The 16,966-nt window shown below is 46.9% G+C and overlaps 1 protein-coding gene across 1 annotated transcript in view; it reads left to right on the top strand.

Moving 5' to 3' along the window:
* The first annotated feature begins 5,359 nt into the window (after nucleotides 1-5,359).
* The window catches only part of Nup210 (nucleoporin 210), a 96,238-nt gene continuing 84,631 nt past the window's right edge, over nucleotides 5,360-16,966 (top strand). The window contains exon 1 of the mRNA XM_051203437.1: nucleotides 5,360-5,600. Coding sequence (XP_051059394.1) covers nucleotides 5,434-5,600 — 167 coding nt within the window. The 5' untranslated portion in view covers nucleotides 5,360-5,433. The remainder of the gene's footprint in view (nucleotides 5,601-16,966) is intronic.

Raw genomic sequence — 16,966 nt, 5'->3', positions numbered from 1 at the left:
GAGGGGAAGGGATGGAGGAAGGGAGGGAGACAGAGAGACAGACAGACAGACACACATACAGAGAGACAGAGAAAGACAGATAGATACAGGGGGGGTGAGGGAGGGAGACAGAGAGACAGACAGGCAGACACACACAGAGACAGAGACAGAGACAGACACAGATAGGGAGGGAGGGATAATCAGAGAGACAAAGGGAGGAAGGGAGAGAGACAGACAGAGACAGAGAAGAGAGAGACATTTCACATTGGGATCCCATGTCTTGTACCTCTTCCTCCCTGGTGGAATACTTTCTACTAAGTTCTCCTAAGTCTAGACCTGCCAAAGAACAAACAGATAGCCCAGGACATTTCCTGGACTCCATTTGGTGCCAGGTTCATTCATCTTGGCAGAGGGGGATGTTTTACCACTCAGGTAAAACAACTTTCAGTGAGTAAATGCAGTGGGGAAGATGGATCCTCCAGCAGAGCAAGTCTAGGCAGCAATGAGAGAGCACTTTCCTAATTAAGTGCTGCCATTATCTTCTGCATGCAGAGCTCTAAATGTACTTGGCCAAAGAGGAATATTTGCAACACCCCTCTTGTTCCCTGAGTAGGTGGGACTACAGGCTACAAACACACACTGCCAATTCTTTACTTGTTTATTTCATTTATTTATTTATTTTATATACAGGGTCTTGCTATGTGCCCCTGGTTATTCTAGCATTGATTGTGTGTTCTAGACTGGCCTCAAACTCACAGCAATCCTCCTGTCCCAGCCTCCTAAATGCTGGTATTATAGACATGTACTGCAATATCTGGCACAATCCTGACTTTTAAAAATAAATCATATTTTTAAATAAAGAGGATTTATGAGATAGCTGAATATTTGAGTTCTATGTGTATATTTTAAAGTGTTTACATTTCTATCTAATTTGCATGTGTACATGTATAGTACACATGCTACTACTTAGGTGGAGGTCAGAAGTTAACTGTAGGAGTCTGTTTTCTCTTTTCATCTCATGGGTCCTGGAGGTTGAACTCAGGCTGTCAGGATTGGGAGCAGGTATCTACCTGCTGAGTCATCTCTCTGGACCTCTAGATGTATATTTATTTACTTGACACAGACTACCTATGAAACACTGCCTGGCCTTGAACTCACAGGAATCTTTCTGCCTCTCTCTCCAAACTGCTGGAGTTGAAGGTGTACACTGTCATGCCTAGCTCTATAGTTACATTTTATGACCAATGTTTTGCTGTTAATTTTTGAGGTGTGACAGCAATAGTAGTTTATACAGAAGGGGCCCGAGTCTGTTAGACTCACAGTGAAGTCTGGATAGGGTGGCCACTGTCTTCATCCCCTGTATCAAAACAGGGAAGTCACTGTTGGGGGAGTGGGGTTGACCCAGGGTTGAGGTAGGTGCCACAGCACTGGGCAGTCATGAAGCTTAAGGTCCCCAGTTGTGACTCCACTATAAAATGATTTTTCAAAAGCACTGAATTGTTATAAAAAGTTGGTGGGTACTCTCTGATATGACAACATTCTGCAGGAAAAAGTTAGCTCTGTGAGACTTTTCCTCCCAGTCCTTCAGTGCCCTAGACAAAGACCCAGCCTGGCGCCATGGCCCCTTGACCCTGGCGTGGCATCCTCCATGTGAAGGCCTAGGGCAGGTCTTGGCTCTGAGCTCCTATAGGAATCACGATCTTGATATCAGGGCATCCTTTGTTTCCTCTATTTATTTCATGGCTGCTTCTATTTTGGCAGCAGGTTCTGGTTTTCTATTTAGAGAGGCAGCAAAGCCCGCTGCTTAAACAAATAGATGTAAACACTTTGATTCAAAGACAAGTGGGAAATAACAGTGCAGGTGGTACTCAGATATTGTACAAAAAATTTATTTTAGGGTGTTAAAGAAATGACAGAAGTTTGGGAGGAACCGGATTACAAGTTGCAGGAAATATTTTCTTATTTTATTTATCAGGTTGACAAAGTGTCCTCACACAAGCTGTTTTTCTCTTGTCTCTGGGCATTTGTGCTGGGGGCCACAGGAGCTGCTTAGAGTGTCTTCTGAGACCTTCTCACATGAAGCATTAACAGCCAGGGGAGAAAAGCAGTGGGAGGGAGCAGAGACATAAAAGGCAGCAAAGCCCTTCATCTATGGGCACCAGGCAGCACTCCTTACTGGATTTGTAAATGACCAAAACTCTGGGAAGGGGGGGGCGTACAATGTGAAAGATAAATTATTAAATATTTACTGATAGTCACTGGTTGTTTTGAGCTAGGAAAATATCCTCGTTACCTGAGGAACATATAGTCAGCAAGTATGCTCACTGGCTTTACTGCTTGCATAACAGGGTTTTTATATGTGGCCCACACTAGAAATCACAATCCTGGGATCATGGGTAGGATCCACAGGCCCAGGTTAAACTACAGTTTCCCTTCCTCCCTCTCTGTTGCTTCATGCTGAGTTTTAAGAAATAGTAGAGAAGTCTCATGTTCTCATGTACTTTACATGTTTCTCCAACTGTAGTATCTTTTAAAACCAGGGAGTTGTCCTGAGTGAGATCAAGATACCTAACGTTCCCATCACCCCCAAAACAGCCATGTCACTCCACACTGGCAATCATCACTCCTCTGTTTATTCTTCCTGCACTTTGTCATTTCAAGAATACTGTATGAGAGGGTCAGCAAGATGGCTCAGTGAGTCTGGCACTTGCTGCCAGGCCTCATAACATCAGCTCCATTCCCAGGTCCCACACAGTAGAATGAGACACTTGACTCTTGCAAATGGATCACTGACCTTCACACACTTGCTGTGACAGAAGAAGTTGCTGGATCCCCTGGCACTGGAGTTACACACAGTTGTGAATTGTCATGTGGGTGATGGGAACTAAATCTGGGTTCTCTGTAAGAACAAATGCTTGTAACTTCTAAGCTATCTCTCCAGTCCCAATCACCTTAACATTTTTTTCACCCAGTACTGTTTTCTGGAGAGTCACTGTAGTTGTTACACATGTCAATGACACATTGATTTTATATTATAAGCATGCCACAGTGTTCTCATTCATCGAAGGCCTTCTGCGCTGTTTTCAGTTTGGGCTCACCATTTTACCCACAGGGTTGTATGAACATCAATGTTCATTTCTCTGGAATAAACATATCTTTTAAAATGTGTTGCCATCACTGGGGTCCTGGAGATGGCTTAGTGGGTGAGAGCCCTTACCATCAAGCATGATGACCTGAATTCCATCCCCAGGACCCACATGGTGGAAGGTGAGAATTGGCTCCCACAGCTGTCCTCTGTCCTCTACATGCCTTACATGGCAGATAGACACAAACAGAGAAATGAATGAATGAATAAATAAATAAATGCAACTATCAGTCTGTCTTTGTGTCTGTCTTAGGGTTTCTATTGCTGTGAAGACACACCATGGCCGTAGTAACTCTTATAAGGAACATATTTCATTGGGGCTGGCTTACAGTTTCAGAGGTTCAGTCCATTATCGTCATGGTGAGAAGCATGGCAGCATGCAGGCAGGCATGTGGTGCTGGAGTAGTACCTGAGAGTCCTACATCTTGCAGGCAACAGAGGGTTGACTGAGGTACTGGTTGATATCCTGAGCATAGGAAACCTCAAAGCCTGCCCCCATAGTGACATACTTCTTCCAATCAGACCAACAAAGCCACATCTAATAACACCACTCCCTATGAGATTATGAGGGCTAATTACATTTTAAACTGTCTATCTATCTATCTATCTATCTATCTATCTATCTATCTATCTATCTATCCATCCATCCATCTATCTGATGATTTCTTAATAACCAGAGAGCTGGAACCACTAGGCCCTGTGAACCTAATGGCCCAAAGATGAAAAAAAGCTCCCTTGTGCCCCACCAGGCCCCTTTATATGTATTTTATTTACCAGTCTGGTATGGGGTCCAGGCACTCTCAAACTTACTAACGTATTCTGTGTGCAAGACAGTGGGGCACTGGACTGGATGATGGAAAAACGGACCTTTCACTATGAATTCTTTTGAGCCTCTAATTTTAGCCACCTAAATCCAGTAACTGCTCTAAAGGAGAAGCTCTGTGTGTGATTCCCCAGCACAGGGAGACTAAAAACAACAAAGCATGATCAAGAACACCCAGGGAAACTTTGCATGGACACCCAGGGCAGACTTCTCCACACTTCTTTGTTTCCACATTTCTCGTTCAGGGTCCTCAGGCCCTGAGGGTGCCTTCCGAACACCCACCCTTCCTTCCATCCAAAAGTTCCACGGGCAAGAAGACCATAGCCAAAGGCAACTTGGGAAGGAAAGGGCTTATTTGGCTTATCTATTCCAACCACAGTCCATTATTGTGGGAAGCAGAAGCAGACACTCAAACAGGTCAAGGAGGAAAGCAACTAAATTGGTTTGCTCCTTTTGGCTTCCTCAGCCTACTTCCTAACACTCCCTTCTCAGATGTGGCACGCCCACAGTGAGATGGGCCCTCCCACCTCAATCATTAATCAAGAAAATGGCCAATAAACATGCCCACACACCAAGGTGATGGGCCATTTTCTTAAATGAGGTTCCTTTTCCCAGAAGACACTAGTTTTTGTCAAGGTGACCAAACAAGTAAACAAACAAACGAAAACAAAACAAAAACCCAAAACAAAGAAACAGCAAACAAACCAAAGCAAAAAACTAACTAGTACAAACCAGGGATCGTGGCTTCTCAGAAACCTAGGGAGACGCTAGCGTTCATTCCAGAGGCTTCCTTTTCCAGAAGGCTTCCTCAGCCAGACAAAATTCAGCTCGGCGTGGCGTCCTTGTTCGTGTCATCAGCCTGTCACTTTTCCTTCAAGTCCCGCTGCTCTATCCAGTTCCGGATGAATTTAGGCTCCTCTTGCAGCTGAATTCAGGTTGCTGTGCTTAATATCACGGCACTGTTGCGCGCCCTAACTGACCTTCGAGGTGACTGCCTTGGAAAGTCCCCAGTGTTGCTCTGCTGATGGACGGATCCTGGAGAAACCCAAGACCTCCTTGAGCCTGTTGGTGCTCCAGTGGGTGACTTCCCGCTGAAGCGTGGCCTGGGATGAGGGGGTCAATGAACACTTCACATGACAATCCACAATGTTCTGGGTCGCCTGTCTCAGTGCGATGTCCTGGCTCCACCACCAGAGGCTCCAGACAAGGCGGTATGAACGAGAGCGAGCCGGCCGAATGGCTGCCACCGGCGACCAGTGACGCGCGCACGCGTGGCGACGGCCTGAGGCCACGAGCCTCCGGCTCCCGGCGCTGATAAAGCGCGCAGGGCTCCGCGCGCTCTAGGGGCACAGTAGGAGCGCGCGTTCTCTTTCCCGAATGCCCCGCCCCCACTGCGCCCGCCCCGCCCCCCGCGGCCACCTGCTGCCCAGAGCGCGCCGGTGGAGGGCGCGGGAGCGCGCGCCGGGGCGCTAGCGAGGCCGGGAGGATGGCGCGGGCCTCGCGGGTGCAGCCGGCGCTCTGGGTGCTGCTGTTGCTGCAGGCAGTGGGCTCCGCTGTGGCTGCCAAGCTCAACATTCCCAAAGTGCTGCTGCCCTTCACGCGGGCCACGCGCGTGAACTTCACTCTGGAAGCTTCTGAGGGCTGCTACCGCTGGTGAGGCGCGCGGGCCCCGGCGGGAGGCGGCAGGTGCGCGGGAGGGGGCCTGGGCCGCAGGTGCGCGGCGTGCTCGCTCCAGTCGGCCCCGCGTGACCCCGCGGCGCGCGCGCTCGCCGCCTGCGCATGGCCACTCGTGTCTGGACTGCGCGGGAAGAGGAGGCTCGGATCGCGGGCTGCAGAGGGCAGTGCCGCACGTGGTCTCGGTCCTCTGCTGACAGGGCCCTGAGGAACTCCAGCATGAACATCCAGGGCTCTGAAGTCTGTGGGAGACGGGGGGGGGGCGCGGGGGGGGACTCACCCTGGCGCCTGATTGATGTGGGAAGCAGGTCTGTAGAGACCAATGCGAGGCGTGTGTGGGTGACACACCATACCCGTTGGGCCACTTTGGGAAGGCCATAAGTTTGGGATGAAAGGACCCAGGGGTCTGTTTTCCAGCTCTGAAGTGTGAGGCAAGGGAATGAGATGCTGGTGGAGTGGTGTCTGCTTGTTTACCTAGCCAGGGTCTGACCTAGCAGGGTGATGTGATAACCGCGTGTGGCTAGGCAGATGAGGAGAGAGCTTCTGGTTGCTGGGTGCAGGCTGAGTTGGGCGTGACCAGGTCGCACCCTTGACTAGTGATAATCAGGTAGTACCTGTCCCCCCCCACCCCCCATCCCTCAAGCAACTCTTAGCTGCTAGCCTCCTTTCTGCCTCAAGGTTCTCAACCTGTGGATCACGACCCATTTGGGTAGCAAGCACATCAAATATCCTGTATATCAGATATTTGCATTAGAATTCATGACAGCAAAATTAGTAAGTAGCAACGAAATAATTTTATTGTTGAGGGTCGCCACAACATGGAAGTATTAAAGGGTCACACAGCATAAGGAGCAACCACAGTTCTAGGCTAAGGTTTAACTAGCGTGTGTGTGTATGTGTGTGTGTGTGTGTGTGTGTGTGTCTGTGTGTGTGTCTGTGTCTGTGTCTGTGCTATATAATGCCCAGAACTATCACATGTACTTCTCAAACCTTTTTTTTTTTTTTAAGTCTGCCTCATAAGGGTGGCATCACATCCCTGTAATCCCTGCATTGGAGAGGCTGAGGCAGGAGGATCACCGGTTTAAGATCAGTCTGGATTATGAGACCGTCTCTAAATTGGCCTCTGAAGTATGAAGAGGCAGAGTCAGCCCTTTGAATTTTGGAGTGAGGAGTGCCTTATATATACACAAGGAGGCGCTTTATCCCTCTCTTGGGCCTTGTTTTGAGCGGGAAGATCAGCTGTTAATACTTCAGAGGGATACATGCTCAGTTTCTTGTTGAAGTTGTCTGCTTGATAAATGGGCAAGAAAGAGGAAGCTGGCTATTTGTAATAGCTGGCTCTAAGTGAATCCCCTCTCATGTTTTGTGTACTGCTTCCTGTGAAATTCTGTAGTCATACTTTTGTTTCTAAAATAACAACCATTTTTTTTTTCTTTTCCCCCAACTGTGGTCTCCTGAGGGTTGCTGATGGATCTTGGCACACTTTTATTTACTCAGGAGGACTGGGAAAAGTATTCAAAACCTCGGATGCATCAGAGACACGCTAAGTACCTTCTGGGGTGTTTAGTGTCTGGTTGCTTTCATCCTAAGGTGTGGTTGACTGCTCAGACTCTGTCTTTGAAGGTGTTTGGTTGCAGTTTCTACTTTACTTCACAGGAAGATGGTCTGCCAGTCAAGCAGAAGTCAGAAGTGTTATTCTGAATACTGTCACTTACTCATGCCTGCAGCTACCTCCACCCAGGAGGATATAGCTCCTTTATCCAGGAGTATTTCAAGTCTCTGGAATGAAAAAAAAAAAGTTAACCCATGCCAGGCCCTAGAGGTATTCCTCATCCTTGAGATTCACCACTGAGCTCCAAGTTCTCTGAAGTTGCTGCATGTTTGAACCTGTATCTTCAAGGTTACCATTCCTATTTCCTGATTTGCATCACATAACTAGGAGGTCATCTGGTCCATCATTGAGGGAATGATGAGAGGGAATGGTGACAGCTTACTCACAGAGCATACTGACAATGATGCTGAGGCAGAAGGTTTTCTAGCCTACTGAATGGGACCTGGGCCTGCTAATTTGCCAGGATCCTTTGTCTTTCGTTTTGAACCCAATCAGCCTTGCTATAGAACAAGTTATGATTTAGCTTAGCTATCTTGCATTGAAAGTGATTTGCAAAGCTGTTTTATTGGTTCCTTTAAATGATGCCCACAACATAATAACAGCAACAACAAAAAACCTTGGAGAATTGAGAGGAAAAAAGAAAGAAGGAAATCTTACCCTTGTTGTTCAGCTTTGACCCAAATTCAGGCTCTTTCTGGTTTCTTTTGAATTCTGTGGTTTATTAAGAAGGTACTCTGCTGGGAAGTGGGGTAAGTAAGCCAGGGGAGTAGAGTAAGGGTGAGGTAAAGTCTAGGGAATCTGGAATTGGACTGTACTTAAGGCAAGGGGAGACTAAGCCTGTGCATGCGCACATGTGTGTGCAAGTCCCATTAAAATAGGATACCCACACACTCACACATGATCCTTCCTTCCTTCCTTAAGGTTTATTTATTTTATGTGTGTGTGTATCTGGAACTAGATGGATTGTAAGAGATAAGCTGCCATGTGGGTTCTGAGAACCAAACCCAGGACCTCTGCAAGAGCAACAAGTGTTCCTAATTGCTGACCTATTTCTCCAGCTCCAAATATGTGATTATTGTAAAGACAAAGAAAGGTGACTGTCCCTTGGTGAATTGGAACACACACTAGGATATATCTTATTTATGACGACCATGTTCTTGGGAATGTTTTGTTTTTCGTTCTGAGCATTTCTCTCTTAACTTTGTGCTCAAGCCTTTATTAAAGTATCTTGGGGCTGAAGAGATGGCTCTTCCAGAGGCCCACCACTGTGGTCATGGAGGCTCACTACTGTGTGTAACTCCAGTTCCAGAGAATCAGATGCTTTCTTCTGGTCTCTGAGAGCACTGTAAACACATAGTACACATACACACGTACAAGTGAAACACTCATACCCATAAAATAAATAGAAAAGATAGCTTTTTTTTTTAAGATTAAAAAGCCAGTAATAAACTCTGTGCTGGGTAGTTTTTATGTCAGCTTGACACAAGCTGGAGTCATTTTGGAAGAGGAAACCTCAAGAAAGAAAATACCCCCACTGGATTGGCCTGTGGGTAAGCCTGTGTTACAATTGATGTTGGATGTAGGAGGGTCCAGTTCACTGTCGGCAGTGGGACTCATGAACTGGTTGTCCTGGGTGCTATAAGAAAGCAGGCTGAGCAAACCATGAGAGCAAGCCAGTAAGCAGCAATCACTCTATGGCTTCTGCATCAGCTCCTGCTAGAGTTCCTGACCTGACTTCTCTCAGTGATGGACTGTGTACTTAGAAGTATAAGCTGAAATAAACCGTTTCCTCTCCAAGTTATCGCAGCAATAGAAATTCCAACTAAGGCAAACCCCACCTCCCCTTCATAGACAGACTGGTTCTGAAATTCTTTTATTGTTAAAGCCACAGAGCTCTAGTTTTGCTAGAAAGTACTCAGGCTACTGAGAGTGATGGTAGGGGTCTGTGCCTCCTGTCTCTGTTCCCCAAACTACTAGCAATAAGGATTCTCAGACCAGTCAGAGCTCCTTCTGGGTTAGGCAGTCACTTCCCATGGAGGCACTGGACATTGCTTAAGAAGGGGAGACAGTAAAGGCGTGGGTGATGTCCTGACTTCCTGGAATTCAAAATTGGACTGTGGGAGCATTTGAACATGGCCTGTGGAAGAAATGGACGGCAATCTGAGCTGTGTATTCTGGATAACAACTTCCTGGACTCTAGCTGAGCCTTGAATAAATTCTCATTGGAGAGAACAGAAACTGCAAGGGGTCCAGCCTGGGACTGAGTGGTTTGGAAGGGGAGGTTCCCATGTGGTGAGGTTAGGGTGACTGGAAAACACATGAGCAAAGTGAAAGTAATTCTGCAAGGCCATTTCTTTTTTTGCAAAAAGGGCATGTGAGAACCCAAATGAAGCTGGCTAACACATTCACCAAAATAGCTTATCTTATAGGTGGTGAGTGTTTCATCTCATTGGTGGGAATTGACTTTATAGTCTCATTGGCTAACTGGCAAAAAGGGGAAGGGAGGCTGTTCGGGAGTATGAACCCTTGTTTAGCTGAGTACCTTTGATTAAAAAAAAAACAAAACTGATTCTCACAAGGGTATCAGTAGGTGAGGTTAGAGAGGTTGGCAGGCTCAGGTCATATGAGACCTTGTGGGCTTTGGTTAGGGGACAGGAAAAGGGTTTCCAGGTCAGGCATTGAGCCTGAGCCTCTGGGGCCTTGCTTTTCTAAGAACCAAGCACACTAGACCCCGGCGCTGTCTGCTGAGGAGGTTCTGGAGGGGCTGTACTCTAAGAGGTGGCTTTGTGTGCTCACTTTACCAGACCGGTGGGAGCGAGGTTCTGCAAAGTGTCTGTTGACTTGAGCTGACCTGGAGACTGGGTGGTTTTTCCACTTCCCTTGTGGGGTTCCCCTGTTTTGCCTGACCCTGAGGTAGCTTCTACTCTGCAGACTCATGAGGGGTGATTGCTGCAGATGTGCAGAGGATTGACCACTAGTTCCACCTTCTCATCCCTCTTTGCCTCTCTCACTGCCCCCTCGTTTTTTCCCATCATTCTTTGCTGGCCTAACCTCTACTGAGTTTCTGGTTTCCTCTGACCCTTGCCCAGGTTCTGGTCTGTGTTCTGAAAGGGGGGAGCTCCCTTAAAGGCAGTGGCACCCACAGAGCTGTGACATTATGTGCTAGTGGCTCTCATGCATCCATGGTGGTGATGAAGAGTCACCCTTTCAAAGCTCACCCTCCCTTATGATTTATTTAGTGGTACTGGAGTAGAACCCAGGATGATACACACACTAGGGAAGTACTGTACCACCAAACTACACCCCCAACATCTCATAATCCACTCTTGATCCTTTAGACTTACTTAGTTTTCTTGAGTCAGTATGTTGATAAGTTTTTAAAGATTTATTTCTTATATGTGCATGAGCGTTTACCTGTACATATTTATGTTCACCACATGTGTGCTTAGTGTCCATGGAAGCCAGGAGTGTCAGATCTCCTGGAATTAGAGCTAAAGGTAGTTGTGAGTCACCATGTGGGTGCTCGGAACTGTACCTGGGTCCTCTACAAGAGCAGTAAGTGCTCTTAACCACTGAGGTGTCTCTCCAGTACCCCTTTTATTTTATTTATTGGTTTTTCAAAACAGGGTTTCTCTGTAGCTTTAGGACCTGTCCTGGAACTCCCTCTATAGGCCTGGCTGGCCTCGAACTCACAGAGATCTGCCTGTCTATCCTTCCCAAGTGCCAGGATTAAAGGAGTGTGCCACCACTGCCTGGCTCCCCCTTTTATTTTAAAGCAACAACAACAGAAACACAGAATTTGCCTCCTAATTATTGCTCAGTTCAGTACATGAGAGCACCCTGATGTTCATCTAGAACTGTCTTGTAAAACTGAAACTCCATAGCCGTTAAACACTAGCTTCTTACTTCCTCCTACATCCGCCCTGCAAACCGCCCTCGAATTGCTTTTCTTTCTTTATTTTAAACATATTAATCAAAAGTTTATTTGCTAAGTTACTACCCCCTTCAGAGCCCCCTCTTTAAACACTCTTAAGTGTTTGCCCGCTTCTGAGCATCTCTGTGAGAAGCACGGGCCCTGGGTAAAGAACATTTTTTTGTATCTGGTTTTCTGGAAAGCCCAACAGAGTGTTTATTTACTGTGATGTGTAGGGTTTCCTTTTACATCACCTTTTCAGTAAGGGAGAATTAATTTTAGGGAAAAAAAAAAAAAAAAAAAAAAAGGAAAGGGAGTAGGAGATAGCTCAGCAGTCAAAAGGACTTGGTTTCAATTCTAAGCACCCACCATGATGGCTCACAGCTCTAGGGGATCTCATGCTTTTTTCTGGCACACATGTGGTGCAGGGACATACAAGCAGCCAAGATACTCATACACATAAAATAAAGAACAAAAAGACGTGAATGTGCTTGGATATGACTGCGCTGAGTCAGTGGTGGGGAGGGCCCTGTGGTAGGTAGGTGTGTCACATCTCATTACAATGAGAAAATGAATAAGATCAGCAACTTAAAGGTGTAAAATTATTTGCTTTGGTGCAGATTTCAGAAGGATCTGTCTGAAATGGTTTGGGCCTGTGGTGAGGCAGGATGTCATGGTGGGAGTGGGTAGTGGGCCAAGGTCAGCTTCTCTCATGGTGGCTATTAAGTAAAAAGGGGGGTGAGAGTAAGGAGTTGGGGTCCCAATATCTCCTCAGTGGTGTGCCCCCAATGCCCTGACTTTCATAACACTAGGGTTAACTTCTTTAGGCTTCTATCTCTCAATTACTAAGTGTTCAGGACAAGGCTTTCTGGGGACATTTAAGAGCCAAACCACAGTGGCAGAGAAGGGTCATGAGAAGATGCTGGTGTCCAGGCTCTTACTGCCAGAAGCTACAGGACCAGAAGGAGAATCCCAGTGTTACAGTGATCCTGCTGATGATACCCAGCAGGAACCAGGATAGTAATGCTAGCTTGTCTTCTAGCCCCTTTAAATATTATTCCTCACTCAATCCTAAAGCTATTTTCTAGAGCCCCCAGTCTTCCTCTGGAGGGGTGATACCCACCGCTGTTGAGATGCCTGAGACCTGGAGCCTGCCAGCAGCAGGTGCCAGGGCTCCTCAGATGGTTCCTGGCTGGCTTAGCCTCCTTCAGCAACTTTGAAACATACCAGTTAACTTTAAGAAACAGTGTCAAGGGTACATTTAGGGGTGTGGCTGATCAGGTGGTTGCTGATGCCATCTTCTAGAAGATCTGGGAGCCCATCCCTCTTTGTGGGTGGCACCAGGTAGGGTGGGAAATTCTCAGCTTTCTGTTTGGATGCTGTACCCAGTGTAAAGGAGCAGGATTGTGTCATACCTTCCTGTCCCAGCTGTGTCAAAGCTGTTGTTTTTCTAGGAATATGGTGACATTGTATGGAGGTTTCCTCATGTGCCACCTGGGGTTCTCATAGCACTGTTGGGGACACAGCTGTGCACATCACACTTTATTATTTGACACAGAACAGAATGATTGTATAATAATGAACATTTCCTTTGTGGTGTTTATTAGAGGACTGGGTCTGGAGGAAATATTGCAAACCTTTAAGAGCTCAGCCTGAAGGGTTTACCTCCACAGCCTTGTCATGCTGCATGCAACAGGAAATGCAAACCAAAATGGTTGCAGTGCAGCAGAGGGGTGTAATTTTGGTTCCTGAAGGAGATTCTTAGGCAGGTTTTGTTTCAGGTTTCTGTGCTGAGGTTGGGAATGAATGCATGGTTGCCAGGATCTACTCCTTAGTCCTTAGGTCTTGGCTGTGGTGTCCTTTGGCCCTCTCAGGGTAGCAAGATGCCATTGTAGACTAATACCCTCCTATATCCCAGACTATGAGGGCATCAGTCACAGCACCTGTTTGATTAGACCCACCCTAGGCACATGTGCCAGTCAAAATCATTCTGTGTGGCCAGGGTACACAAGGCTTTTGTTACCCAGTCCCCAGTAGAGTGTCTGTTGGTGTCCACAGGCCAGAGTGCTCTGGAGCCTCGTGGACTGAGAGAGGAGGAGAGAGGAAGAAGTCTTTCTCTTCTGCCTGCTGTTAAAAACCCATAGACAGAAGAGTGGCCTGGAGTAATGAGAATGTATTTTCCTTAGTGCTGGAAGTCACAGATGTTGTCTCAGAGACTGTTGTGAGGCCACTTCCCAGTTGCAAACTGCCAGCTTCTTGTGTCCTTGGGTGGAGGGAGGGAACCAGGCAGATCTGAGAGGCCTCTTTAAATGGCACGGAGCCCTTCCTGGAGGCCTGTCCCCATGGCCTAGTCACTCCCCAGTTCTGTCATATTGGAGCTAGGATTTCAATGTAAGAACTTGAGGAACTCACTGACATCATCCTAAGCAGGTCCAGGCAGAAGAGTTAGGTGCTGTTACAAGAAAAGGTAGATGGAGGTGGATGGTCTCCCCTGCGTGAGTGACACTCAGGTGGGGTCTCCCCTGTGTGAGTGGCATTCAGGTGTGACTGGCTTTCCTGTGCCAGTGTACTAGACTGTTGTCAGGGGGAGGATACCCTAGGACCTGGGCTTGCAGGGAAGCTGATGTCACCTGGGGACTTTGGAAGGAGCCTGTGAGGAGGTGGCATGGCTGCATGACAGTTGCTAAACACAATTTCCGCATCTGTGAGCCTGTCACCTGACCTGATTGCAGGGTACAACTTTTGGGCTGTTTCTGAATACACTTGGAAAGCTATGCAGGCCCCAAGACTTCCTGGTCCACTCCACACAGTTGCTGAAATTTACTTTATACTTAGAAACTTGGTAGTAAACAGAACTCCTCACTTGAGCCTCCTGTGAATCAGTGAGGAGGCTGACCCTGGTACTCCTTCAGGCAGGGAAGCACAGCAGACAGCCCCTATCTCAGTTCACTGATCCCATACAGCTGTCCACAGACAGAAACAGTCTAGGAAAAGGAAAACCACAGACCCCAACACAGAACCCCTCACTACAGTGAAAGTTAAATCCAGAGAAACAGGGATAGTTCAGCATGGGCAAAAGGGTGAATCCCAGAAATGCAAAATTGGCTTGATACTAAAACAAAAATAAACTCAGTATAATGTTAACAGAAAAAGAAAAGAAAGGAAACCCATGTGGCTGGGAACACTAATTGGCACTGATGGCAGACATGCCTGTCTTTCAAGAGCATGGAATCTCTCAGCCATACCTCATCCAACTAATTAGCCTCTTGGGAATCATAGACTTCCCCTCCCTGGTTCATGCTCACCCAAGCCCTGAGTCCTTCTTAAGACCACATTTCTCTCTCCATTCTGTTCTTTCCTGTTTACCTCCCTCTGAAGCTTGAGCTCCATGAAGGCAGAGATTCACGTGTGTGCTAACTAGCAAATACTCACCTGGTTTGGAGCCTGGCCCGGAAGGCAAGACACCATGGTCAATATTCAAGGATTCACACTGACCTGAAATTCCTTCTTTCTCTTGTGGTTAAGGGTCGTCTAAACACCATAGTGAGCTGGTCTCTACTGACCATGTCCTGTTCTCAGCTTCCAGCCATTGTCTTATCCCATCCCCCTCCAAGAATCAGTGGTAGAGTGCAAACCAGATGTACTTCAGAATCAATAGCCTTAAACATGGTAAAACAACTTAAAACATAGTACCACACATGATCAGAAGGAAACGGGTGTGTCTTAGTCAATGTTCTATTGCTGTGAAGAGGTACCATAGCCCCGGCATCTCATAAGGAGAACTTTTAATTGGGGCTTGCTTACAATTTCAGAGGTTTACTCCATTATCAGTACACTTCCTCCAACAAGACCATACCTACTCCAACAATTGTTCTAAATAGTGCCACTCCCTGAGCATTCACATATATATGAGCCTATGGGGGTCATTCTTAGTCAAACCACTATAGGGTGTAAACATGTTAGTTTTGGGATGCCAGCCACTGGTGTTGAAAAGTGCTGCAATTTAAAGCTCTCGAAAGCCTTTGGATGACAATCAAGATTGGTCACTTGCAGGGCAAGTCTGCAGGTCTGGGAAATGTCACAGCTCTCAAAAATTCTAGAGCAGCAGGTCTCTGCAGGGGTGTGTGGTCTTGCTGTCTGGAGACTGGGCATGGAGTCCATGTATCTGCATTCTCAGAGGTTAGCTTGAATGAGCTCCTGGAGGTACAAATCTCAGGTGCTATGGGCTTCAGTCTCTGGCAGGTCCATCTCTAGCAGATCCTGAAGGCATTCAATTCTTCTAGTCAAATTTGTATCTACAGAGTTCATGCAGGGCCAAGCTGGTCCCTGACTGGCTGAATGCAGACACACAAATAAAGTGAACAATAGGACTAATTAGGGAATAGCTGTCAGACCCGATGTGAGAGGGGAAGGACCTTGTGCCCTCCAAAAGATGGTCAGAATGCTCCATACTGGGGCCCCATGTATCCCTTACAACAGTAGGACTATTGGCCTGTGTTCAGGAGCCATATCATCTGGGTAAGAGCTTTGCATTGTGTTCTCTCTGATCTTCACTAGTCCTTAGTTGCTAGACTTTGACCCCATGGAAGGTAAGGATATGGTGGTTCACATGGCTGGTGAGTGGCAGTTCCCTGCATTGCCTTCGCCTTTCTGCAGATGTCAAAAGTGGTACAGACCATGCATGCCCTGCTGTTTATTGTGCTACCCCAGGGTCCCCAGGAAACACAGGTGTGTCATTTCTAGACTATGAGGCCTGTCATGTGTTCTTAAGGATGGGCACACTGCTGACTGCTGGCTTTGTGTACAGTCCTGGAGAAGTGCCCTTGAGGACAGCGGTTGATTTAACCTGGGCAAGGGGATACTCTGAGCAGAAAACCATGTGAACTGGGTCTTGCTATTATAGCTGCAAGTCAGGGACTGACTCCACCTTCAGGAGTAGGATCTGCCAGAGACAGGGGAGCTATTCCTGCCTCTTTCATTGGTAATCCAATCTCTGCAAAATTGTTCTGCCAGGAACTGGTGCCTCACCCCCAGCTAGAACCGTTGCTGGTAACCTTTTGGCTGGTGCTCCAGCCTGCTGGTTGACATCTTGTGGCCACTGAGTGTCTCAGAGTTTCTGCTTTTCTGTTTGAGGATATATGTTTTCACTCAACTTTTTACTCCTGTGTGACAAAAGTTCCGTTTTTCTGCCTACCCCATTATTGGTGGTAAGGCAAGACAAGAACCCAAGATATGAAAATTGACTTTTTTAGTGACATGTTACATCATGCTTAGAACATATGGCAGAGGAAATAAATGCCTCTTGATAGGAAATGAGACATCAAGGGCTCATTCCCATGATGTAATGCTCTCCCATTAGAGATTTCCTCTCCTCCCAGTAGCAATGTATGCCTGTGACCAAGCCTGTAGCATATGGGCCTTTGAGCAACACCCAGCACACCACCTACAGCTATCACATAGTGTCTCTGCCCTAAAAACCTGTGCTCTACATCTTCACCCTCATCTCTGCTTTTCTTTTTAAATTTTGAATTAATTCTGGACTTACAGAAAAGTTACACAACTAATAGTGAACATTGCTTCTTCCAGTACCTTTCCAAGTCACACCTGTGCTACAGGACTTTCATAGTAGAACATGAACACTCATGATGCCCTAGCCTATTTGGACTTTACCAGGGTTCCCAGGGAGGTCCTCTCCCAATATCCTGACCCAAACTAGCATCCTACAAGACAGTCATTTGTACTGTTTCCTTAGTCTCCTCTTATTGGTCTGTATGTTCTAGGCTGTTCTCGTGGTGTGTGTGTGGTTTGACGTCTTGAAAA

Source organism: Phodopus roborovskii, unplaced genomic scaffold, assembly GCF_943737965.1.
Source record: "Phodopus roborovskii unplaced genomic scaffold, PHOROB, whole genome shotgun sequence".
Taxonomy (NCBI): domain Eukaryota; kingdom Metazoa; phylum Chordata; class Mammalia; order Rodentia; family Cricetidae; genus Phodopus; species Phodopus roborovskii.
The sequence above is the reverse complement of the archived record's forward strand: the minus strand, read 5'-3'. Positions and strand labels throughout refer to the sequence as shown.